Source organism: Xenopus laevis, chromosome 7L, assembly GCF_017654675.1.
Source record: "Xenopus laevis strain J_2021 chromosome 7L, Xenopus_laevis_v10.1, whole genome shotgun sequence".
NCBI classification, from domain to species: Eukaryota; Metazoa; Chordata; class Amphibia; order Anura; family Pipidae; genus Xenopus; species Xenopus laevis.
Window position 1 is genome coordinate 24,411,357 of NC_054383.1, and position 25,860 is coordinate 24,437,216.

General features: G+C 40.1%; 1 protein-coding gene across 1 annotated transcript; it reads right to left on the reverse strand.

Annotated features, from left to right (window-relative positions):
- Positions 1-5,267: 5,267 nt before the first annotated feature.
- Positions 5,268-24,186, reverse strand: as3mt.1.L (arsenite methyltransferase, gene 1 L homeolog). The gene is made up of 11 exons (XM_018241688.2): positions 24,081-24,186; positions 20,482-20,536; positions 19,232-19,359; positions 18,809-18,959; positions 17,684-17,820; positions 17,474-17,543; positions 16,278-16,359; positions 13,970-14,101; positions 11,478-11,620; positions 10,587-10,712; positions 5,268-6,850 (listed from the first exon to the last, which is right to left on the reverse strand). Exons 1-11 carry the CDS (start codon positions 24,116-24,118, stop codon positions 6,752-6,754), a joined length of 1,161 nt encoding a protein of 386 aa, XP_018097177.1. The 5' UTR covers positions 24,119-24,186; the 3' UTR covers positions 5,268-6,751.
- Between the last annotated feature and the right edge of the window lie 1,674 nt (positions 24,187-25,860).

Here is a 25,860-nt window from a genome sequence, read left to right on the forward strand (position 1 = left end):
GGAAGACATCTGCAAGGCGGCAGTCTGGTCTTCCCTTCATACGTTTGCTAAACACTATCATTTCGATGTTTTCATGAAAAAATGCTCGGCTTTCGGTTCAGCCGTTCTGCAGTCTGCTCTACTTGATAATTAAATTTTCCCTCCCAGCAATTGTGTTGATCTTTTGTACAACCCATAGTGTGCCCACTGCCATGTGGAAGGAACATGAAACGAGAAAATCAATTCATACTTACCGAGATTTTCTTTTCCTGGACTGTAACATGGCAGTGGGCACAGCTTCCCACCCTGTTTGGGGGAGACTCCAGTACGTCAAAGATGGCGGCCAGGGGGCGGAAGTAAGCTTTTATAGAGGAAAACCTGTCCAATCACGAGGCAGGGGGGATTAACCCATAGTGTGCCCACTGCCATGTTACAGTCCAGGAAAAGAAAATCTCGGTAAGTATGAATTGATTTTCTCGTTTCTTTCCTTTGCACAATATATAACTTGCTGGTGTCTGGGACTTGAATATAGGAACAATATTCAGAATTCCTGCATTAACTACAAACTCTGCTGGATCTTCACCATAAACTTTGTTGGAAATACATGAAACAGGCTGGTTTTGCTTCCAATAAGGACTAATTATACAGGCATAGGACCTGTTATCCAGAATGCTTGAGAACTGGGGTTTTCCAGATAATGGATCTTTCCATAATTTAGATCTTCATGCTTTAAGTCTACTATAAAATCCCTTAAACCCAATATGCTGGTTTTGCTTCCAGTAAGGCTGAAGCACAAGGTATAATTTTACTATTACAGAGAAAAAGGAGATCATTTTTAAAATTCGGATTATTCTGATAAAATGGAGTCTACTAGAGACAGCCTTTGCATAATTCAGAGCTTTCTGGATAACAGGTTTTCCAAATAAAAGATCCCATACCTGTATCTTAGTTTGGATCAAGTACAAAATACTGTTTTATTATTACAGAGAAAACGGAAATCATTTTTAAAAGCTTTGGATTAAATACGTTTTTTTATTTTATTTTTTTTTACTTTACTTTTTGTGACCCTTGCAGATCCTTCGACTGTCTATAGACACATGTTGCTGATGTTTACGGATGTCCACTCCCTAAACTGAGGGTCTAGGGCTTGAGCACCTGGACCAACTATGCTGGGGAAGCACATTTCCCTTAAATTTGAATGAACTTGAAATTCGACCTGGCGAAATTTATTAATAAAATCGAATTATTAAAACTCAGATGAATTTAAACAACCCGAAAACTCGAATCGAATTCGTTTTGGAATTCAATCAAACTCGATTTGAGTTTATTCTCCGAAAAAAAGACTTGAATGTCAGGAAGGCTGTAAGCATCTCAAAAATTGTTCCCTGGACCTCTCTCATTGACTTAAACAGTAATTCGGCAGGTTTTAAGTAATGAATAGTCGAGTTTGAATTCTTAAATGGCCAGAGTATGATAAATCTCGAAAAATCTAATTCGAATTTTTTACAAAACTAGAATAGAGTTTGGATAATTCCCTAGTCGAATTTGACAGTGTTGACCATCTTTTCAATTCGATCATTTATAAATCTGCTTTTACACAGTTGGTTCTTTAAGTGCCCTTTGATATTGTTTAGTGTGAGGTTATTTACGAGTGCTCATTTTTTAATCAAGGTGTGATAATGTTTTCTGTTTTAAATGTGTCATATGTTCTTTCCCCCTTGTGTAGTGAAAATGTCAAAGCAAAACACCAATGACACATGTAAACACAAATAGCAAAGATTACTGCAACCGTATTTGTTGTGGCAGGTCTTAGTAATTACTCAAGAGGTCTCTAGTATTTGCATTGGTTGTCTGTTCTATTACAAAGTAATACAGGTATAGGATCCGTTATCCGGAGACCCGTTATCCAGTAATGTCCGAATTATGTAAAGGCTGTCTCCCACAGACTCCATTTTATTCAAAAAATCCAAATGATTTCCTTTTTCTCTGTAATAATAAAACCTTGAACTTGATCCCAACTAAGATATAATTAATTCTCATTGGAAGCAAAACCAACCTATGGGGTTTATTTAATGTTTACATGATTTTCTAGTAGACTTAAGGTATGAAGATCTAAATTACTGAAAGATCCATTATCCAGAAAGCCCCAGATCCCAAGCATTCTGAATAATAGGTCCCATAGCGGTAATAGAATGGCTTGGAAGGTTTATTTGCCTTTACTAATTTGCACAATTCCCTTTAGAAAACAAAAGCTGGTTGCACAATAGGAACAATAAAATGACCAATGTAGTGCCTGTTAGTGCAGAAACCAAAGAAGGGAAAGATAAGCCTAGATGGAATATACCTAATAAGAAACAGTAGATGGCACCAAATCGCTGGGGAAAGGTTTCCTAAGCCAATGATCAAGGACCAGAAAAGGTCTGAAACGCACCAGACTTTAAGCTGTCATGATTTGATCTTCTGTGTTTTTACACTCATTAATAAAGGTACAGTTTTACTTGTTCATGAAGGGGGGGTCTAATGTTTCTTGTTTCCTAAGCCAATAGCTTTGTTGCTGGCTGTCCCCAGGACTGAAGTTTATTATAGATGTACGAAAGCACAGATGGTGTTATACCAATAACGTAACTAGTGGGGGGCAGTAACGTAATTAGTGGAATTGGAAATGTTGTCTAAAGGTGGCCATACACAATAAGATCCGCTCGTTTGGCGAGGTTGCCAAGCTAGTCGATCTTTCTCCGATATGCCCACCAACGGCAGTGCGATAACAGTTTAATCCGAACGTTCGGCCCTAGGGCCAAACAATCTGATTATACAAAAGAAATGGTTGCAGACGGGTCGTAGGATCGCAGGAAAAATCAGATCGATGGGGAAGCCCCGTATTTTCCGTTTTTTTCTCCAGTCGTGTTTCTTCCACAATCGAGATGACTGACAATTTCCCAAAAGGTAGATCGGGATCTACCAGTAGACCTTTAGCTGGTGATCAGTAGATCTCAAGATACTGTTAGCAAACAGCTTGTCTAAATCACCCTCCTGTTTCATGCTTTTATTCAGATATTTATTATGTTAAGGTTACATTAGAAATAGTTATCTGTAAAATATAGCAATATACATTCCTTTGTACATCAATATAATATTTAAGTAATATTTTAAATGGAACAGAATGCTAATAATGCTTTTATGGATGTAGATCATAATGGGACAACATCACTAAAAGTAAATCTCGCATTAGTAAAGTATGGGCACTCCTGATTGACATATTAATGAGTATAAATAAACAACTGTAGGGAGTTGCCAGAAGGGCTGCACAATTTCAATGCCGAGTGTCACAAATGTGAGACCCCTGAGACTCCTGTACCTACATCTTTGCCTGTACAGTCAGATGTGTCTATAGCGGAGGAGGAACCCCTGGTGTGTTAGGTTCCCGGAAAATAGATCCTATGCTGTTAGGAGGTTATCGACTTATTTTTGCTATATTGCTGGACATTGTCCGGAACTTTGTATATAAGTTAGGTTCACAAGAAAAATGAGTGTTGCACTGTGGGTAAATAACTTCTATGCTGAAGAATAACCACATTTCTTTTACAACTAAGAGTATTGCCTGAGTGATCTCCTGAAGTAGGGCAGGATGATCCCATGTCTTCTATAAGTAAGGTGCCTGATTGGTCTGATACAGACACTCATGATAATTGTAATAAAGTGCTGAGTAACCGCAACAGTTATTGCACTTGAAACATATATTCTACAGTATTGCATATTTCTTTACAGTTTTCTCCACAGTAACCATTGTTACCAGGTATGCCTCAGGGGAGGGTACCCGGAGAGGATGTGATGGTACTGTGTAAATTGCACTTTGGTGTTGATATGTGTGGGGAATGTTTTGCACTATTGTTGGGACTAAATGGATTTTCCCCACGGGGTATGTAGGGACCCATAGGGTTAATGTTCCCCTATGGCTTTATATCCCTTACCTAGTTACTGGGCAGAAGCTCATGTATCTAGTTAAGTATTTGCATATCCAAGTTATTGGCCAGGAGACGCTGTGACCACACCCTGTCACACTTATTGGGGTGGATCTTCCTGTTTGGCTGCTGGTCCTGATCAACTGTTTGTTCCACTTGATAAAGGGCTTTGGGCCCGAAACATGTTGTGTGAAATAAAAAGCACTTAGCAGCAAGTTCTGCCTCTTCGTTTGCTTTCTCTCAGCTCTCTTATTGATTTGCATATATCCTACACCTGGAGCGGGGGTGCCTTGCTGAGATTGAGAGCATAGCTGCCAGTTCCCCAGTCATCCTGTTATATTGTCCAGATGTTTGTTCCCATTAAGCCTGGGTACAACAAGGTCCAGTAAAGTGTTAGCCCTAGAGGGACCAGGTCCTCTAGTGTCTGAGTCGGTAATGCAGGGAACCCCGTGAATGAGGTTAGCTAAACAGGGTTAGTTGTGTCATAGACTCTCTAGGAGAGTAAGGTAGAGAGGACAGATAGTAGGGATGCATTGAATCCAGGATTTGGCCCTTTTCAGCCGGATTCAGCTGAACCGAATCCTAATTTGCATATGCAAATTAGGGGCGAGGAGAGAAATCTTGTGACTTTTTGCCACAAATCCAGTAAAAGTAAAGTAAAAAATGTTTTCCCCTTCACACCCCTAATTTGCATATGCAGTTTCCTTTCACAAAGGATTCGGGGGTTCGGCCGAATCCAAAATAGTGGATTCGGTGCATCCCTAACAGATAGTAAGAGCAGTTGGAGCTCCATCGAAGATTGTACTAGGGAGTAGCTTCCCAAGGCTTTTGAGGCCTAGAGTGAAGGGACCACAGTGGATAGGGTGTCAGGATTAGAAAAGTGTTCTCCCTGATCACTCCAATGGGTGGGAGCCGGACCACTCTGAGGTATATTGCAGAGGAAAATGGATGTACTACTTGACTACCTTGCCTGATGGGAGTCACTGTCTCTGTTGTGTAATGTAACCTGTTTCAGGCTTCTGTGTGGTATTGTGTATGCCTTGTACTTCTGTATGTAAACCCTGGGCTCATTTGTCTTGTACAATTAAACTGTTATTCATCTGGTTCATCACAAGAATCTCCTGGCGCCCATTATTTCTATTCTATAGAAAGTATGTAGCAAAGTAGCGTGAGAGTTGTGGTTATACTACTGCACCTGGGAAATCTTCCATGAAGTGTCACATGTAACCCATGCTCTAACAACTAGCTGGACATTAACCCCTTTTTGGTCTGCCTAGTCAGATTAGTGTTACACAACTTTGAAAAAAGATTACTAAATAGCAAACACCATCACAATTTCCATTTTATTAATTTTTTCAATGAATACAATTCCTATGCTAACTCACTCATCTGTTACAATTAGATCACCCCCTTTGTATCAGTGAGGGTGCAGGGCAGTAGCAATCCTAGAGGGGGGCGGGCCCTGGTGCATGATGCGCAGCCGGGCCCCGCCCCCTCCATATGGCCAACATTCCCACATTTTCAATGGTGCGCGGGCTGCCGGGGGGGACCTGAAGGGGTGCGGGCCCTGGCCCGCTCGCACCCCCTGCTCCCCCGGTAGTTCCGCCACTGGTGCATTGAGTTGTGGATGATAGAGACAGAGCTTGAGGGAAGCTAACTGGATGGCTGGAGTGGGGGCTGCAGAACAGGCAGATAAAGTTGTATAGAAGCTGCAGAGGGAATGAGTGTGGGGATATCTGCAAGGCAGTTAAAGGAATTGGTCACCGTTACATTAACTTTTAGTCTTTATTATTTATTTTTATAGTTTTTAAATCATTTGCCTTCCACTTTTACATCTTTCCAGCTTTGGTCACTGACCCTGACAGCTAAAAACTATTGCTCTGTAATTTTACAATTTTATTATTGTTGTTACTCTGTATTACTTATCTTTCTATCCAGTATTGCAGTTGTTCATTTAAACCACTGCCTGGTTGCAAGACCCTTGCAACCCCTGCAAAAATTCCAAACTTGAGAGCTGCTAAACAAAAAGCTAAATACCTAAAAAAAAAACACAAAAACTAAAAAAAAAAACAAATGCAAATTGTCATAGAATATGTATATGTCATACTAAAGGTCAATTTAAAGGTGAACATCCCCTTTAAGAAATTTGGTATCAAGTTCAGACTTTCACCACTTCAAATGCGTCAAATGGGGAGCTTTAAATTCAGATGTTAGGAACAGTAGACAAGTAGAGAAAAGTGTTTTTAGGCCTACTGCTTTCATATAGAGCAAAGAGCTCAGGGGTGAGTAATTCCTGGAAGGGGGGGGGGGTGTTGGCTATATTGTAATACACAGATTTTAGTTTCATTATAAATAAAGTTCATTTGCAAATTTGGCCCCTAGGCAGAAAAATATGGGCCCCCTGGAATTAAATTTAAATCAAAATTATTAACCTAATTATAAAGTTCCAACTCACTGTAAAATAGAAGGTTGGATACATATACAAATAATGACTGATACATGAGGTATCTGCTTTTTTGGCCTAGGGGCTGTGCTGGAAATGCTGAAAAATCTGGGCCACCTGGAATTAATTAAATTTAAATCAAAATTATTAACATAATTATTAAGTTCCAACATACTGTAAACTAGAAAGTTGGATACATATACCATTACTGACTTATACAGGAGGTAAGTGGCCCCCTGCTCATCAGAGTTCACAATACGTTTGTAAGAATCAGGAATGGCAGAAGAGATTTAGTGCCTTTGAGATCTGTGGCTGGGTGATGTCTAATGATCCCTCTCTCCTCAGGTTTCTCTGAATCACTCATTCATCGCTAGCAACATCCTTTTGGGCCACAGCAGGATCCAGAACTGGGAGACTGAGGCTGATTCCTGGCCTCTTGGGCAAGCTGGAAAGGGTCACTAATGACTTCCTGTTGACAAAAAGAAAACCCAATAATAACTGTTACTTCTGTCAGTAGTATCTGTATGACATATATCATTTACACCAAGAATTCCCATGCCATGCCTGCCTGTCACTGGCACCGTGTTTCCCATTCAAATGAATTAATAGTGGCTGCTGAAAATAACCGCCATAATGGTCATGGTTGAGAAAAAAAACAAAACTCAACCAGAAAAATTAGCAGTTTAATAAATAGGCCCCCTAAGCCTACTAAAAAATCATTTAAACATTAAATAAACCCAATAGGATTATTTTGCCTCCAAAGTACTACTAAAATCTTAGTTGGTATCAAGAACAAGGTACTGTTTTATTATTACAGGCATGGGACCTGTTATCCAGAATGCTCGGGACCTGGGGTTGTCCTGATAATGGATCTTTCCGTAATTTGCATCTTCATACCTTAAGCCTACTAGAATATCATGTAAACATTAAATAAACCCAATAGGCAGGTTTTGCTTTCAATAAGGATTAATTATATCTTAGTTGGGATCAAGTACAAGCTACTGTTTTATTATTACAGGTATGAGACCTGTTATCTGGAATGCTCGGGACCTGGGGTTTTCCAGATAATGGATCTTCCCGTAATTTGGATCTTCATACGTTAAGTCTACTAGAAAATCATATAAACATTATAAACCCAATAGCCTGGTTTTGCCTTCAATAAGGATTAATTATATCTTAGTTGGGATCAAGTACAAGGTACTGTTTTACTATTACAGAGAAAAATGAAATCATTTTTAAAAAGTTATTTTGCATTTTATTCCGCAGCTCTCCAGTTTGCAATTTCAACAATCTGGTTGCTAGGGTACAAATTACCCTAGCAACCATTCATTGATTTGAATAAGAGACTGGAATATGCATAGGAGAGGGCCTGAATAGAAAGATGAGTAATAAAAAGCAATGCATTTGTAGCCTTACAGAGCATTTGATTTTAGATAGGGTCAGTGACCCCCATTTGAAAGCTGGAAAGCAGAAGATGAAGGCAAATAATTCAAAAACTATAAAAATGAAGAAATGAAGACCAATTGAAAAGTTGCTTAGAATTAGGCATTCTATAACCTACTAAACTTAATGGTGAACGACGCCTTTTAAGATCTGCTCCAGTTCCATCTCCATCTTACCCCTTCTCTGCCCATTCTGATTTTGCTCCACTATCCACCTAATTGAATCGCCCTTCATTGTCATTAGATCACCAGTTTGCGCTACTTTCCATCATCAGCCCTACCCCCAGCACCAATATATATATACAGTAAATATATATTTTTCTCTTTACATGGGCAAAAAAATATATATATATAATGCAAGACTGAACTGATAAAACGGACTAGAATTTTGTACATGTAGTGATATACAGATATACACAGCTATGAATGTGCAGTGAAAAAGAAGACATTTTATCTTTAAGGAATTTCCTGAGATTTTGATGAAAATGGACAATGCAAGGTCAATCCCGCATACTTATTAGGAACATTCTTTTCTTGTACGGACACAGAGTTCCTTTCCCTCTATCATTCACGATAAAGCAGGAGCGGCAGGAGACTTCACACATCTGTTAGACTCTCACATTAATGTTATCGTTTGGCACCATTGATACAGGAAAGCTTCTAACCAGCAAGTCACCCCATGAAACAAACTCCCAACATATGTTGATCCTTTTCTTCATTTTGTAGTTCAGCTCCATATTTAAAATGGTATTAAAGGTATGGCATCTATTATCTGAAATGCGTGGGACCTGAGGTTTTCTGGATACAGGGTTTCTCATACCTTAAAGGGTGCTCTATCCAAAAATTATTATTTTTTGCAATGAACAGAATGTTATTCTAAGCAACTTTCCTTTATACATGAATTAAAAATTCAAATAATGTAATGTAAATGCAATTGCTATTGAATGCAGTAGCTGTCTCCCGGTTTGTATCATACTGGCTCTGACTTATGAAATAATGTAGCAGAAGCCAGCTGATTAAAAGATCTGGAGGAGAACTTATTTTTCCTACAGTGTTTCATGGCTCCTATTCCATGTATTTTTTTCTTAGCTACATGACCACTATAAAAAAACTGGGCCCCTGTGTATGAATACCAGCTGGGACTTAGGAATATGATCTTTCATATAACAAAATGTAAATAAATACTGTATGTAAAGCCAACCCTCTATTCTGATTTAAAGATGTGTTTTGGAGGGAACCAGGGGCTTGCCAGAAATAGCCTTCAATTGGGCATGTGGTATGGAGGGCTAGAGTTGGCAGGTCATGTATGGTCAGCTTTACTGTCAGAAACCTCAGAAGCTACTTTTTTTATTATAATTTCTGATTATAATTGCTTAAATGAAACACCAGACAGGGCGACTACTGTAGAAGCACCTTCTTCTTCTTCCTGGTTCCTCTCTATGACCCAGCCTTGGTGCACAGGCCAGATCTTTTAAACCTACTAAACGGTCTGGGAATCCTGTGTCCCACTATTTTGGGAATGTTGGATGCATACATTTCAAGATAAATATAGGGCTGCACAAGCAGTGCTCTAAATATATATATATATATATATATATATATATATATATATATATATATATGGGTAATCGGAAGAGGCACCTGCCTAGGGCGCAACTCTGAGGGGGTGCTGGGCAGGTGCCTGGTCAAGATTCTTCTGCCTTCCCTGCTAAAGGCCTGTGGTTCCCTTGGAGTGATACGGAAGCCCATAACATAATGTACAAAATTTCTAGCCAACTCCTTTAGTTTGGCGTTAGTTTTCCGTTAAATGCAGTCACTACTGCATACCATCTGTAGTTGGTATACAAATAAGCAATGCTTGTACATTTTGCCCAGTAAGATGGTAGGTTGTGTTGAGTTTGCATATCACACTTTGTTGTGTCTGAATTTTGAACAAACCAAAAGTTCTCTTCTAAAAGATTGGCTAATTTCCACAAAGCAATGAATATTCCTTTGGTCTTAAGCTGTACGTGACATTGAAAATCCGGAATGAGGTGAAGGACAAGGGCACTTACGGCGAAACAGCAAAATATAAATGGGAACACAGCATATTTCAAACCTGCATGTTCCAATCAAAGATAAATAGCAGATACAGAGCTAATTATTTCTCTTTGCACTGCAAGGAAAAGTTAAACAAAAGTATTCTAACATTCTCCTTTCTTTTCACAATCAAGGGGTTGAAAGTTAGATAAAAAAAACAAGGTATTTAACACGTAGAGCATATGGCCAGCAAGTTAGTATTCTGATATTAAATAAAGGTGCAGACTGACTCTTTAACTAAATAAATTAGTAATTGGGTCCCTTTATACAAATGTTTTTTATCCATTTATATTTTGTAATCCAACCCATACCTTATTAATATGACTCTTTATTAATAGACGTAATAGATTCTGCCACTAAGTGGAGCAGCCAGTGAAAAGCAAACATCTAAAATCATTGGAATACAGCATTGCTGCAAAGACTCCACACATAACTGAACCTGTTCTCTCAGCATTCTTCTAGATAAACTACAATAGTTTGCAGCCGATTGCATCCATAGGTTTCTTAAAGTCTCTGTATCTGTTGTAATTACAGACAGCATGTCTACTGTATAGGCAAGTCTTTCCCTCTTATACATGTATGTGTATGTGTATATACTAGCATTGCTTAGAAGTGTTCCACTGTATTGCAACCTAGTAACTATATACAAAGGGAAAACATACGCTCATTAAACATTAAACTCACCTTTTTGGGCTGGCATTTGCTGGATGGACCTCCCTTCTCAGATGGACGGAATAAAAATTCATCAGCCAATCTAGAGTTCTTCAGGATTGCCCCCAGCTCCTCGTCAACTACAACAATTTCCCCTTCCTGAAGGAAAGAAAGGAGCAACCTATCATCATTTTATTGACATGAATATTATCACCTAGATCAGGGCTGTTCAATATGAGCTGTTGAACTAGTACACCCAACCGCCCCTTGTCCAGTTTGTTAGAGGGCAAAGAACTGGAAAACCCTTCCCTAAATGGCAGAATGAGCAGACAGGGTGCATAAGGAATTTAAAGATCCTTGGTATAGGCACTTATTCGAAAGGACCTGTTTTTATACAGGTAAAGGACCTGCTAACCAGGACCTGGGGCTTTTCATAATTTGGAACTTCATACCTTATGTCTCCTAGAAAATCATGTAAACATTAAATAAACCCAATAGGCTGGGTTTGCTCCCAATAAGGATTAAATATACTGTATCATAGTTTGGATCAAGTACAAGGTACTGTTTTATTATCAAAGCTATGGTATAAGTTATCTGGAAACCTGCTATCCAGAAAGCTCCGAATTACGGAAAGGCTGCCTCCCATAGACTCTATTGTATCCAAATAATCTAGATTTTTTGAAATTATTTATTTTATTTTCAGTAATAATAAAACAGTAGCTTGTACTTGATCTAAACTAAGATATAATTAATCCTTATTGGAAGCAAAACCAGCCTATTGGATTTATTTAATATTTACATGATTTTCGGTATGATGATGCCAATTACAGGTATGCATATGAAATAAAGATGTATAAAAGCAACACAGATTATGTATGGCTATGGTAAAATCAGTATAAATGTTGCTTTTACAGTGTTCCATACCCTGAAAGTGAAGTTAGCATCAAACTGCAGCTCTTCCTCACAGCCTGTGATCCCTCCGTTGTAAATAACTTGGCAATTTTCGTTCACTGTGCCCTGTGGCAGTCTGAAGAGACGGTAGGTGGCAGAGACAAAGCTGTAGTCACCTGAAACATACATTAGAAACTACATGAATTACATCAGATACACATTGGATACTGCTCTGCGGCAATCCCCGGAGGTACCCCCCCCCAGCTCTGCCTTCAGACTTTATGGGGGTTATTTACTAAACTTAATTTTTTTCTGATCAAGGTTTTTTGGGGAAAAAACTAAAATTTTTAGAGAAAAAAATCCTAAATTTTTTGTGATTTATTATGCTGCAAAAAGCCCTAATCCTAAAATCCGCCACCTCAGACCTGTCGAGGTCATGGAAGATGTGCCTATCCCAATTTGAAGATATTGTGGTTTGTGCTGGGTTTAGCCCGATAATCTGAAAAATTCGGGGGTTTCAGGCAAAAAAATCAAGCAATTCAGGAGAAAAGACCAAAAAAATCGTAAGATTCAGGTTTTTGTTAGAGTTTTCGCTCTCAAAACTATTTATTCAAGTTATTTTAATGATAAATAATGCAAAATTGGGGGATTGGAGTTTTTTTAAATTGAAATCGGATTTTAGTAAATAACCCCCCAAGTGTCCATCGGTGGAAAGGGGATTTTTTTTTTTATACAGAGTCATCTGTACCCTTATTACCCAATATATATATAAATATGTCCCCAGCAACAGAAGCCAGAATAGCAAGCTGTTTTCAGTTACCAATAACTTTAAAGCCATAAAATAAACTAGAGTATATTGGACGGTTGCTTAGAATTTACATATGTTTTTAAATGTTTCAGGAAAAAAATTTCTCCTTGCACCCAGATACCATTGAATGAGCCAGTTCTTGACACTATTTACTGCTTTATAGAGTCATAAATAGGCAAGGCCAACATACACTTAAGTCTTTGTCAGACATTACATGTTATGGCACTTTCTTCCAGCCTATGAACATAACTGAGATATCACTTCAAGGTCTCCAGCTAAATTAACATTCAGAAAATTCCTCTGTGGCTCTAAGCAACCCAACATGCCACACTGTTTGCAAACAAACCTTTTAGTTTAGGTTTAAGAGTCTGAGCAATCTTTTATATTTCAGAACTTTGCTAAACCCATGCACTTGCACCTAGCAAAGTCCTTAGTCTCTGGGCCACTATGTGAAACCATGTTTTTTTTACTCACTGCACAATATTTTTCTCCGAATTCCAATGTAAACCGTGCACCAGCAAAGTAGCATGTATTACCAAAGCAAGATCAAATAAGTGTTGTCTTTGACCTGCAAACATGCAGCCGCCACCTCCCTCTGGTTCTGGGACCCCTGACCCAACTGCAACCCGTATCTCCCCGTGCAACGTAATTTTATCTCGTTCTGGAGATCGTGGTTAGATTGGAGGTAAGGGTGAATCTAAGGTTGCCACCCAGCCGATATTTCACAGGCCTAGCCGTTAAAGTATCAGCCAGGGCCGGTATTGCAAGTTTATTGGCTATGTACTTGTAGGTATATTTGCAAACCCTATTTGTTTCACCTCCAGCCTGCCCCTGATCAGCCCAAATTCTGCTCCCTACTCCATCCCCATTACCTCTTTCAACCAGTTTTTCCCTGATTCTTCCTTCCCTTTGGCCTCCAGTGTGTCAGTTAAGCCCCCAATTTGCATCATAACACTGTCTTGGTTGCATCATAGACCCACCACTACTTGGTCCTGCTCCCCCTTTCAACTTCATGGGCCAGTAAGGTGGCAACCCTACATGCAGTGCCCAGGGCTGGGAGCAGGTCTGTCTTGGTGGGGCCCATTGGGTTTTTTCTGGTGTCCCGCTGGCTCAGTGCAACCCTGGTAGGTGTTAAACTTTACACCTTATACAGCAAAGGCAGTTAATATGTTTTTGAATGGTTTTGAAGAATGTGCCAAATCCCAACATTGTGCTTGTGTTCATAAATGTGCAGCACACTAAACTGTTGGGCTGGCCCCATTAGGTGGGTTTAGAGCAGTGTCAAGAGGACTCAGACTAAAAGCCTGTTAGCATACAAACAGGGAAGAATGACCATTTGCTCTTCTAGATACACCTGATAGCCCAGCTCAGTTAGGGTGAGGTTCGGATCATACATCTGCTCTCCTAAATATCCTTGGAACTATGGCTAAATGGCCGATATTTGCCTATATCTGTACCCATGAACTGACCAAAGGTTGGATTTTTAGGGGTGGATGAAACTGAAAAAAATTACAACCACTGCTATAGAACAATGTAGCCCTATACTTGACATCTGCCTTGAAAAGGTGCTTGTAGGACTCCCATTGCATATTGTGCATATAGAAATTACTACTTGCATTACTGACCCTGCATAATAAGGAACACACATGTCGATGCCACTGTATTTTTGCCCCTGAACTGATGAATCACAGACTTTGTAGTTGGTTAAACAACTTACTAAGAATCTCCTGCAGCTCCTGGTTGTCAACAGTGATTAAACTGGAGGTTACCAACCGTGGGCGGCTGAAACCAATCTCCTCTGAAATCTGCAGGAGGTCCTTCCAGTATAATGCTCCACTGAGGCATTCACCTGGTAAACAAATCAAAATACTCAAATACTCAAAAACAGGATGCGCCAAGTATTACTCAAGTACAAAAAGGGGTGACTAAATCTAGAGTATGAATATGAAAAAGCATTGACGAGATGTTTGAAAATTTAAGAATGGTATGGGAAGCTTATCAACTCTGGGTGTCTAAGATCAAAACATAGTGCATGCAATATTTATGGGTCACTCCTTTTGAATATGAAAAGTAGCTACCCTGGAAGATATACTGATGTTATATATTCTTCTGATTTATTTCATTATTTTTCTCCTTTTGGTTAACTTTATAGTTAATGTTATACTTTAATCCTCAGAGAAGTATATTTAGATACAATGTATGTACTTGTTAAAAAATTCAATTAAAACAAAAAATAGTTTCAGACTGGGGGAGATGGGGCCAGACAGGAGCCCTAAGATAGGGCCCACCCCCAGCTAAGGGCCCACACTCCAACTAAGGACCCCTCCAGCCAAAGGCACACCACCTGCGTGCCCCCCTCCTTCAGCTTGGATGATTTTTACCACTGCACCACATTGCCTGACCATGTGCCTGGACCATTCAGCCCACTGGGTTTACTCCCGTTCCATGGTGAGCAAATCCAAAGCTGAAAATACTGCATTCAATAAAAATCATTAGCCTTGTTTAATTAGCCTTGTTATAACATGTGTCTGTAGGCCCAAGTATGCTGCATGTAATGACTAGCTGCAGTGGGATTCTTGTAGCTACAACCTTTTGAAGATGGTGGTAGCTCCATGGTTCCTCTGTGTGAATTTAAGCATTTACAAGTAATTTGGAACAGGAGGTGGGATGGTTGGCAAGCGGTAACTACTGGGAAGTGCAAGGTTTAGCTTCGGATGCATATATTATGGCTGGGACTGAACTCAGGACCCCAATGCTGCTATAATATACACAGTTTAGTACCATGCTGCTCAATTTGTGTAGAAGGATGTATTTTATTTCTCGGTAATCTAATCCAAATAAAGTATTTTTAAATATATTGAAAATATTACCTTTGGGTAAGGACACCATAATATTGCTAAACTGTGCAACCCCTGGCTAGCTTTAAGGGGAGCAGGGAGTTTGTGCTCCAGTCTGCCATAGTTATGGTCTCAGACTTCAACACCTGAAAATTTCCACATCTGCCTTGAACAACTCCATCTCTGAATGGACACTCCTTCTTTAGTTATGGTGTTGCCAGGTGTAGCCTGCCTGCAAGTTTCAGATTCTTGTCTTGACTTATGGACACCAGTAAACACTTGGTTATGCTTTTATTTTAACTCATTGGGAAACAAGTAGCAGCACATGTAAAGCTTGTTCCACTCAATAACCACAGAGCTGGGAGCATTGTAAAAGTTAACTTTTACAATGTTACATAAAGGCTAATTCTAAGTAAACTTTTTTATAGTTTCTGAATTATTTGCATTCTTCTATCTCTTTCTAAATTTCAAATGGGGGTCAGTAACCCTGTATAAAAACAAATGCTCTGTAAAGCTTCACATTTATTGTTATTGCTACTTTTTTATCACTCAACTTTCTGTTCAGGCCTCTCGTATTAATATTCCAGTCTTTTGATAAAATCAGTTAATGGTTGCTAGTTTAATTTGGATCCTAACCACCAGGTTGCTAAAACTGGAGAGCTGCTGAATAAAAAGCTAAATAACTTAAAAACCACAAATGAAAACCAATTGCAAATTGTCTCAGAATATCACTCTCTACATCCTACTAAAAGATCACATAAAGGTGAACAACCCCTTCTTTCCAAGTCAGGTTGGAAGAAGAATGTCTGTAAAAGACAGTCAAGGAATTAAAAATACTGTAATAATAATAATAAAATTGACTCCCTCACATATAGCATTTTCAGATAAGGGCTGGAAAAGAGCAAAATGGGCAAATTAAAAAAAAATAAAATAGAAAATAGTTCAGTTGAGACATTGCATGGAATCAATCGATCCATCTTTAACATAGTTAAAATTAATGTAGATATGAAATTTGTCTTTTAGGAAAGAATTGGATGCACAAAATGTAAATGCATTTGCACAATCTCTCTTCCTATGCACAGTGGAGAAGTGCTCACTATATACATCCAAGCAATGGAGCATAATACCATTCCCACTACTGAGTTTTAACATTATCAGGATAAACATATATAACTTTTTAGAACCTACCCCAGAGCAACCTGTTCTTTTTCAGTTCCTCAGAAACCGGTTTGTTTGAATAAACATCACTAAAGTACATTTCACCACCATCCTAAGAAATAAATTGTTGTTACATTTCTGTTGTTGACATTTTAAAAAAAAAAATTGTGAATTACTATAAATAAAATATGTCCATGCTATAAGGGTGCATATATTATACAGTATATAATATAGTATAATGTTGGGTTCTCCATTAGTTTAGAAACAAAGACACCAAGCATTTCAACTGGACATGGTCTGTGTTTTAGTCAGGTTTGCCATCAGCCATCTGACCACAGCCTTGATCCACCCAACCCCATCACTAATTAAAAAAACCCCACCCATTTAACAGAAGCTCTGCTCCTTAACAGTAATTGATCCCCCACACTTGGACCAGGCCCTTCATAAAACTCTTGGCTATCAGCCCAACCTGTTTACACACCCTGCTTTCATAGCCAGTTGCTGTTAGTTAGGCCAAATTTGGACTCCTACATACCACTGTAAAGTCAGCTAAAATATTAATTTGGGTGTGATTTTAGTGACTATGGCTGACTAGTCAAAACAACAATCTCAGGTTCAGGTCATTTGGGGGGCTGACCAAATGTTGGAACTTTTAGAGGGGATTTAACAAAAAATTACTGAAAACTCAAGTAGCACTTTATCAGTGACAAATAATACCCTTTAAAGGACTCAAATACGCCAAATGAAAAGTATTGGTCAACTTCAGTATCTGTTAGACCTTTTTAGTTTAGGCTCCCCCTAGAGACCCAACCGTTGGTCAAAACCTTATTTAGCTCATAACAACAGATAAAGAAAAACACCAATACAGTATATTCAACCATAGTTCCAAGTATACCCAGTAGAGAAAATACATATTCATCCCAAATCTGACCTTTATGCTGGGAATTTAGGTCAATATAGAAGAGCAAACTGGTGTTCTCCCTATATCTTACCCTAAATGCGCTTTATGCTAAGATCACTCTGCCACTGCTCCAGGTTCCCTCAGGTTATTCAGCCCCAGTTTGGAAACCATTGGTTGTATGGTGAAAATGGTCACAGCTCTCACAGCAATGACATTCTAAGCCAATTAGTAACTTAAGTTGCATAGATATTCCTATCTAAAATATACTATAAGGTTTAGAAAAGCAATTTTTTATTAATAGTATTGTATTTGTGTGGCACAGCACCTTTAATACTCTGTAGGCTTCTCTTAACACAGCCCTCTTATCAGGTGAAAGGTTTATCACACAGTTTGATCTGCAACAAATAGAATTATGGTCACTTTGCAGCAAGTAAAAAAGTTCACCATGCATATGAAATTAAATAATAAATTCAAATTAAAGAGAAAATAAATTAAATATATTTACATATTTTCCTAAGCCTCAGCCTATACTTACATTATAATATCACAGCTTTTGTCTTTGATCTGCACAGAATGGAGGTTTTCAATATACCCCTGGACAAAATCCACATTGGCTTGCTGAAAACCAAATTTTTTCATGTGATAGTCAATGTATTTCTTTGACACTTCCACCTGCAAATCAAAGAGGCATAGTAACATAATTAATATTGCCCATGGTAAACACTTGTGCTGCACAAAAAAGAGTACTCCGGACCTCCCGCCCATAATTTACCTTTTCTGTGGTTCTGGCATGCCACAAGGGGGTGCGGCCCAGGGGAACAGCAACACGTTCCTTCATATTGTAATGGAATTAAATTTGAATAAAGAATCTCACAAGAAACGGCAGAACCCTCAGATACACAATCGCATTGCTCTATGAGCCAGTGGGTCATATTCAATTCAGTGAGAAAAAAGGTTATCACATGAAAACTCATGGACACAATTCATTTTAAGATGCAATTCAATTCAGAAAAACTTATCTTACTGTTTAACATGTGCAAATGCTATTGAAGTCTATGGGAAAAAAATGGAACTAAATTTGGAGAAAAGTTTTTTCTCCTCGAATTGACTCTGGTCCATGAGTTTTCACCTTATAAACCAGGAGATAACATTTTCTCAATGAATCTGGCCAAAAGAATATCTAGGACAGCAATTGCAATTGACCATACCAGTGGGCTTCCAGGAGAAAGTTGGAGAGCAAATAGGCATTCTCCACAAATCCCACCTATACTGGCTTTCAGACATCTGGCATTTTCCAGGGTCAAGCCTTATTCTGGCAGCCCTACTATCAAGCTTAGACCAATACTCAATACCCCTGTCTAAGAATGTAATGATTAAGAAGCTTGAAATATACATTACTGATGCATATTCTTAACTCCAAATAACTCCAAGTGTCACGCCCTAAACCAGTTATGGACAACCTGCAGCCCATAAAGGTGCTTGGTATGGTTTTTTAACAACTAAAGATCCACAAGACTTAAATCTTAGATGCATAGAGATCATACAAGTAGACAGAAAGACTGAGGGGAATGAAAATGAGAATTAAATTGTAAGGTCACCAACAAATTCACAAATAAAAAAATATAATATCCGAGTCAGTTCGCCCAGAAGTGTATTTTACCTGCTCATCGGTCATATCTATTCCTGTCACATGGCCTTTCTGTCCAACCAATTTACTCAACATGTAACAATCTCTTCCGCTTCCACTTCCCAGATCCAGAATACTACAGTTCTCTAAACATTCTGGTACCACAAGCCCACATCCATAGTACCTGCACAAAGGACACCAACTTTGAGCAAAAACACAAAATCACATGGAGTTCTTCTACCTGGAGCCTGTTTATTAATAAAATATGGCTGTCTATGGTCATTAGAGGTATTTGTAACATCATGTATGGAATTTGTTTTATAAATATACATAATTATTCAGTATGAGGTTATTTAAGGACCATGTAAATACGAATAAACTGATATTAAATAGTTGTGTTATTCTTAACTCCCCCTGTGCGGATACTCCTTAGTGTTCTGTCATTTGGCAGCTTACCGTGAGGAAACATCTTCATGAACATCTTTCAAGGCATCTCGTATATGTTTTGGTAACGGCCTCGAAGGAGCCACACAGGCATTTGTTTTCAGATCCTTTGAACTTTTGAGGTATTTTCCATAATATTCCTGGGCAAAGACAAATTAAAGACATTTTTTGCACATGTGGTCTACAAGAGAGAGCATTGCTGGGAACCACAGTTAGATGCAGGGGCGGATTTACATAGCGGGCACCCCTAGGCCTGCTTTCATTTGTCTCCCCCATACCCTCCCCTTTACCTGCGCCAATTTTCGGAGAAATGAGGATTGGCGCACAGAAAGTTTAAAAAAACTATTGTATCTCCTACGCATCCCCAGTTTTTCGGAACCAATGTGGGTGTGGTTGGGCAGCATGCCGCCCCCTAAAATCCTGCCGCCCTAGGCCCGGGCCTTGGTGGCCTTTCCACAAATCCGACTGATAAGGAAAGGGCAGTTTTGTTGTACTTAATATTGACACAGCAAACCTACAGAGACACCAGCAGATACTATATATAGTGTCTCATAGCATTCCTTTACAAGAGACACCTTGGCCATCATTATCAACACAACAAAAGGATATTGTCATCCCATTATACAAAAATACATTTTGCTCAGGTCTACTGGAGTAAGTCTTGCCAGTCACCCCAGGTTGGCCAACCACTGGCAGGACTTTATCTGCTTACGATGTATATCGTCGGACCTGTCTGCTGGTGCCTCTGTAAATTTACACTTCCAGGGTGCCCTTTTATCTATGCCACATCTTGTGTTGTCTGTAGGGATGCACCAACTCCAGGATTTGATTAGGAATTCGGCCTTTTTCTGCAGGATTCGCATTCGGCCGCATCCAAGTGCCTGGCCGAACTGAATCCAAAAAATCATGTGACTTTTCATCAGGGAAGTCAAACATTTTTTAATCTTTTATTTGGATTTTTAGCAGTTTTGGGGTATAATAAATCTCTACAAATTCAAGTTTTTTTTCTTCTAAAATTCGAGTTTTCCCCCAAAAAAACTTGACCAGAAAAACTGAGTCTTCATAAATAGGCCCCTTAATGTATGTTGTGATACAAAGAAGTCTGTGGAGACCTTAAGCAGGCTGGGGATCATGAAAATGTCTTGGAGGTACAGATCCAGCCTATGGGTCTCGAGCTAGGCAGCCCTGGCTGAAAAGAAAAAACATGAATGAACTGGATTGAATGCATTGATAAAAATATCTTGGCTTCCTGGTGGTATTACCTTGACATCTTTATACGTCTGAAGTCCTTGAGCACAGCAGCTGGACCCAACAGAACTGGAATAAAAAAGGAAAATATGAAACAGATAGCATGGTGGAACATAGTACAAAATGTTTTCATTTGATATTATTACGGTCACAATCATAGGGTTAAGCCCATGCCAAGGTTTAGAATTTCTGCTCCAAAGTAGTTTTTGTCCTGTTTAATTCTTTTTCAATGTGTTTTTGCACCAGTGTTAGTTTTAGCTAAACCCCACTAGTGTTTTATAACATATACAAGATATTGCATTCATCCCCTCCCTGCCCAGTAAATGAGCATTTTTCCCTGCTCTGCCAAATATGGAGGTGGCTGATTGATAGGTAATGTCTAAGTCAATGCCATATTAGTGCAAGGGATTTGATAGTAAATGTTATAACTACAGCCTATTGTACTATTAATCGCCTGTACCACAAATCACTATGAATTACCCTCTTTGCAACTAATATGTAATAGCTTTCCTATGGTTCAACTGGTGCAGAGTATGTACTTCTGGGAATGCTGAGGGATGCCAAATATATTAAATTCAGACTCATATAATCATATTGGGGATCCGTTGAATCCAAGCATTCCAATTCATCTCACAGATGCTCACTGCAGGCCAGTCAATTCTATCACCAAACCAAGACTGTATATACCTACTTTATTCATGGGGGCATTATTGAGCTGAAATGCACAAACAGAGAGCAATGAACTGTCAAAAGAGTAACTGTATGCCGCAGAATTTTGCTTTCTCTGAAGCTAGGGGCCATATCCAAAACCATCAAAAACAGCCTCAGACCATTATTCCCCCTGTACCACCTGTCAGGGCTGCACAGCCTTACAAGCACCTGAGGAAGGGCCACTGGGCCCGAAACATGTCGTGCACTGGTTTTGAATAAATGAATCACTAATCAGCAATTGGTTCTCCAGAGTCTATTCTTTATACTGCACAGCCTTTTGGACTAGTAATCAGGACATAATAGGACATGTGACACTAAGGTCAAAGTCCACAAGTAAAGTATCTATGGGGTTAAACAAGTTTGTAGTGATTCAGGCACAGGACAGGCAGTCGGTAACAAAGCCAAGAGTCAGAAACCGGTTAGTCGTGAATAGTAGTAAATATCTGAGCACCCAGAAACTTAGACCTACAATTGAGCATTGAATCTGGGACTTTAGCATATTTTAAAGGAGTAGTCCACTATTAAATTAACCTTTAGTATAGTGTAGAGAGTTATATCCTGAGACAATTTGCAACTAGTTTTCATTTTTTATTTGTGGTGTTTAAGTTATTTTGCAGCTCTCTGGTTTGCAGTTTCAGCAATCTGTTTGCTAGGGTCCAAATTGCCCACAATTACATTGTGGCCATGGGAACACCATTCACAAACCCACTGGCCAGAACCCTGGCCAACGTTTTTGACACAAGCCTTTGATTTGGAATGATAAAATAAGGTAGTTTGGCTCCTCCTGAAGTCATCCAACCCCAGATTTGTCCATCAAACTGGCAGTTTTTACCCCAACTGGCCTTTATTCTGCATCCTGAGCTCATAATAAGGTTACAGATCTATAAAAACAGATATATGGTATAATGGTCATACGGTTACAGTTCCATGAGTATCCAAAACAAAAAATAAGCACTCACTCCAAATCTCACCCAAATTGCCTTTTACGAAAGGCCCCCAAGCTCATAACAAGGCTCTTCACTGATTAGATGGGATATCCAGAGGCACTGTGCCAATGAGGAAAGTTGAGAAACTCTGCTCAGGCAGCAGCACTCCTCAGGTTACCAGGGGTGGCAAAAGCCTCTTCTGGTAACTTTAAGAGCAAAATTTCTCTTTTTTTAGTGCAGAGAGTGCAATTACCCCTCCACCTGGACCCCCTCCTACATGGAAAAGATGAGTGTTGGAGGGAAAGGCGACAGCATGAAAGCCGCCTCAGGTGGCAGAGGGGTCAGGATTGCCCCAGGGGATATCACACATAGGCAGCACCACTGAACAGCAAAGAGCTGGAGAAGAGGGTCTCAGTAGTTAAGATAGGGTACCCAGGGGCGTAACTATAGAGGAAGCAGACCCTGCAGCTGCAGGGGGGCCCAGGAGGTATAGGGGCCCCATGAGGCCCAAATTTATATACAGTTTCAATAAATATTGGTAAAACAAGTCAACCTCTAAACATTTTGGGGGCCTGAAAAATAATTTGCTGTGGGGCCAAGTAATATGTAGTTACTCCACTGAGTGTACCCTCTGTACCCCCTCATGGCATGCAAGGCACTAAAAGTAGCTAATAATGACTGGGTTGAACATTAGCAGCTTAGCACTGGTTGGAGCAATGAGAAAGGTTGTGGTACACGAAGGGGAAGTGAAAGAGAGGAGCCGAGCAGTTCTACCCTGCAATGTGTCATCTATTTGTAAATTCTTCTAGTTCTGTTACACCCTGCATGGGATCATCACAGTATCATTTATAGCAGAGCCGGGCCAGTTCTGACATGCGCCCTAGGCAACCCGGGCGCCCCGGCACTGACTGAGCGTGCACAGGCGCATAATGGTACTTCGGCACGCATGCGCGAGTTAACGCTTGCACGCATCCACGCACATGCATGCACGGAAGCGTGAATGGTTGTGCGCGCATGCACAGAAGCGTCAGTGCACAAGGTGAGATGCAATCGGACATGGGGACATGGGGTAGGCATCAGAGCAGGCTCTGCCTACCCCTTGGCCCGGCCCTGGTTTATAGTATCTCTTGTCATATGATAGCCAAATAACAGCAGGGCATCACATAACAAACTTACTAACAATTCCACAGCTAAAATACATAGCAGTAATACGTGCAGAACAAATATCAAGTAAAACATGGAATGTCAGATATACATTTCATGCACCTACTGGAAACCTTTACCTAAGCCTCAAGTCCGAGGGGGGTCCAGCGGAGAGGGCCAGAGCGCTAGTGCAGAGAGCACAATGGGTCTCTTTGCGCTAGAAGAACCGAATTTCCAGTTTGAAAACCAGAAATTCAGCTCTTAAAGTACCAGGAGCATCAGGAGTGCCCCTGGTACCTAGTGGGGTGCTGCTGCCTGAGGCGAGATACTCAACTCGCCTCATTGGCTCAGCGTCCCTGGTTCCAGTGGGGTTCCTCCATTTGAAAGCTGGGAAGAGTCGGAAGAAGAAGAAGACAAATAATTCAAAAAAAAAATGAAGACCAATTTAAAAAGTTGCTTAGAAGTAGTCATTTTATGACATACTAAAGGTTATGGTAAAGTTGAACCATCCCTTTCACTACCTTCCTGTGATTCCATTTGGACGCCCTGACCCCTCGGGTAGGAAAGAGTCATAGTCAGAGTGAAGGAAGGTTAGAAGTTTAGAGTAATACATTCTAAGCATGGGATTGGGGCTGCAAATGAAATACAAACACTGCACTCATCTTACTTACATGTGACCCTATTATGACATGTTGTAGCTCTATTCTGACTGTTCATTTGCACATTGCAAATCTTTCTCCTTCAGAGATATATGAAAATATATGAAGATAATGTGGCAAACAAGCAGCCTGTAATGTTGCAATAAATGTACGTGTACCTGGGATATTACTTACTCATTCATTGTGCTCCCGTGGATATTCTGGTTATACATAAGGGTCAGCTTTGCACAAGTTATGGCTTCCAGAAGAGCTCAGCAACTCCCGCCCCCCCCCATCTCCTCCTCCCAACTCCCTGCACAACGTGACTTCCTGGTTCCCAGTAAGCTGATCACACAGGCTCGTTGGTCACGTAGTGTATGCTTAAAGGAGCTGCAACAACAAATCAGATTTTTATGGTTTTAGAATGTGCAGTTCTGTTCTACATGTATCATGAGAGACTGTTACAGAGTAGAAGGCAAGCAAATAAATGTGCATGGAGTGAGATATAATAGCTTTGTGGGGGACACAAAAGAGCTTTAGAGTTTGGGGGAAGTAGCAGCAGTTCCATTGAACACAGTGGGACACAAATTGCTCAAGCTGCCAGCAAAGAGAAAGGGGTGAGACCTGGGCTGCTTATTGCACAGCGTGCTTGTCACTCACAGTTATGACCACTTCCTGTGAGCAAAAGAAAATGCCCACCCAGCCCTCATTTTAGGCTAGGCACTCTCTCTGCAGCACTAGTACAATTACATTTTTTATGAGGTAAAATGTGATTGAAAACCATTTTGTTTCTGGGCACTGGGGTGGCATAGAATACTCGGACATGAGGATGGCACAATATGTTCCCTGTGATATTTGTAACACAAGAAGTGGTGTGTAGTTGCGAGTAGGGTTGCCACCTTTTCTGGAAAAAAATACCAGCCTTCCTATATATTTATCTTTTTTTCCTATTAATAACATTGGGATCAACCATTATTTTTACCGGCCAGGCCTGTAAAATACTGGCCAGGTGGCGACCCTAGTTGCGAGTAGTGTAGGGTTGCCACCTTTGCCAGCGACTAAACCCGAACAAAGGAGATGGGGCATATAGCATTGGGGATGGAGCAGTGGTGACAGAGGCAGACACAACTAATCTGCCCGAACTGCTTTCCCATTGGCTAGAATCAAAATCACCGGCAGGGTGGCACTCGGAGCGATTCGTTTTCCGAAGTTGCCTGGGAGATTAGAGGCGATTTGTCATCGGGCGACTAAATCTCGCCGAATCTCCACGTGTGTCTCTGCCCTAATAGTCATTTTCTATGGCATCTTACATCAGCCCCTCTGGTATTTGCCAGAACCCACAGATTGCCAGTCCCGGGCCTGATGGGATCTATTATACAGATATCGGTTATCCAGAAAGCTCTGAAATACAGTAATGACAATTTAGAAAAATGGTTTCTTATTTTTGATTGATTTGCTCGTTTTTTGTTGTTTCTGTAATAAGAAATTAACCTCACTTGATAATTTATTGGCCAGATTAATGTTCGGTTTTCACAAGGCTCAAAACCGAACAGAAACTTGAGACCCGAACAGGCCTTAGAAAAACCAAACTATTCGGGTCAAAACCGAACAGGTGGCCACTCTAGTGTAGTGACACCATGAACAAAAAAGGGGGAGCCAAGACGATGGTGTCCACAGAGGGACAAGCTCAGTATGGCCAGTCAGTGAAAGGGCTGCTTCACTGAGAAAGTCACTACGTGTAGGGCTGATGTGATTGCACTCACCAATCAGGTGCTCCAAGGATCCCACAGCTCAGAGGTGAGGTGCAATTTATTCCCTTGCCCTTATTCCCCAGCACTTAACTTTTCTGAGCAGGAGCGGGTCCAGGGTGGAAACATCTCTAATGCAGAGAGTACAACTGCACTCTTTGCACTAGAAGAGCTAAATTTCTAGGTTATTATCAAGAAATTAGGCTCTTTAAAGGAGAAACAAATCC

Excerpts from the sequence above, each read along its gene's own strand:
- as3mt.1.L (XM_018241688.2), bottom strand. The coding sequence starts at position 24,118 with ATGTATAACCAGAATATCCACGGGAGCACAATGAATGA. Across the intron at positions 18,960-19,231 it reads CATGAAGATGTTTCCTCACG|GTACTATGGATGTGGGCTTG; the intron begins GTAAGCTGCCAA and ends TCCTTTGTGCAG. Across the intron at positions 17,821-18,808 it reads TAGATATGACCGATGAGCAG|GTGGAAGTGTCAAAGAAATA; the intron begins GTAAAATACACT and ends TTTGATTTGCAG.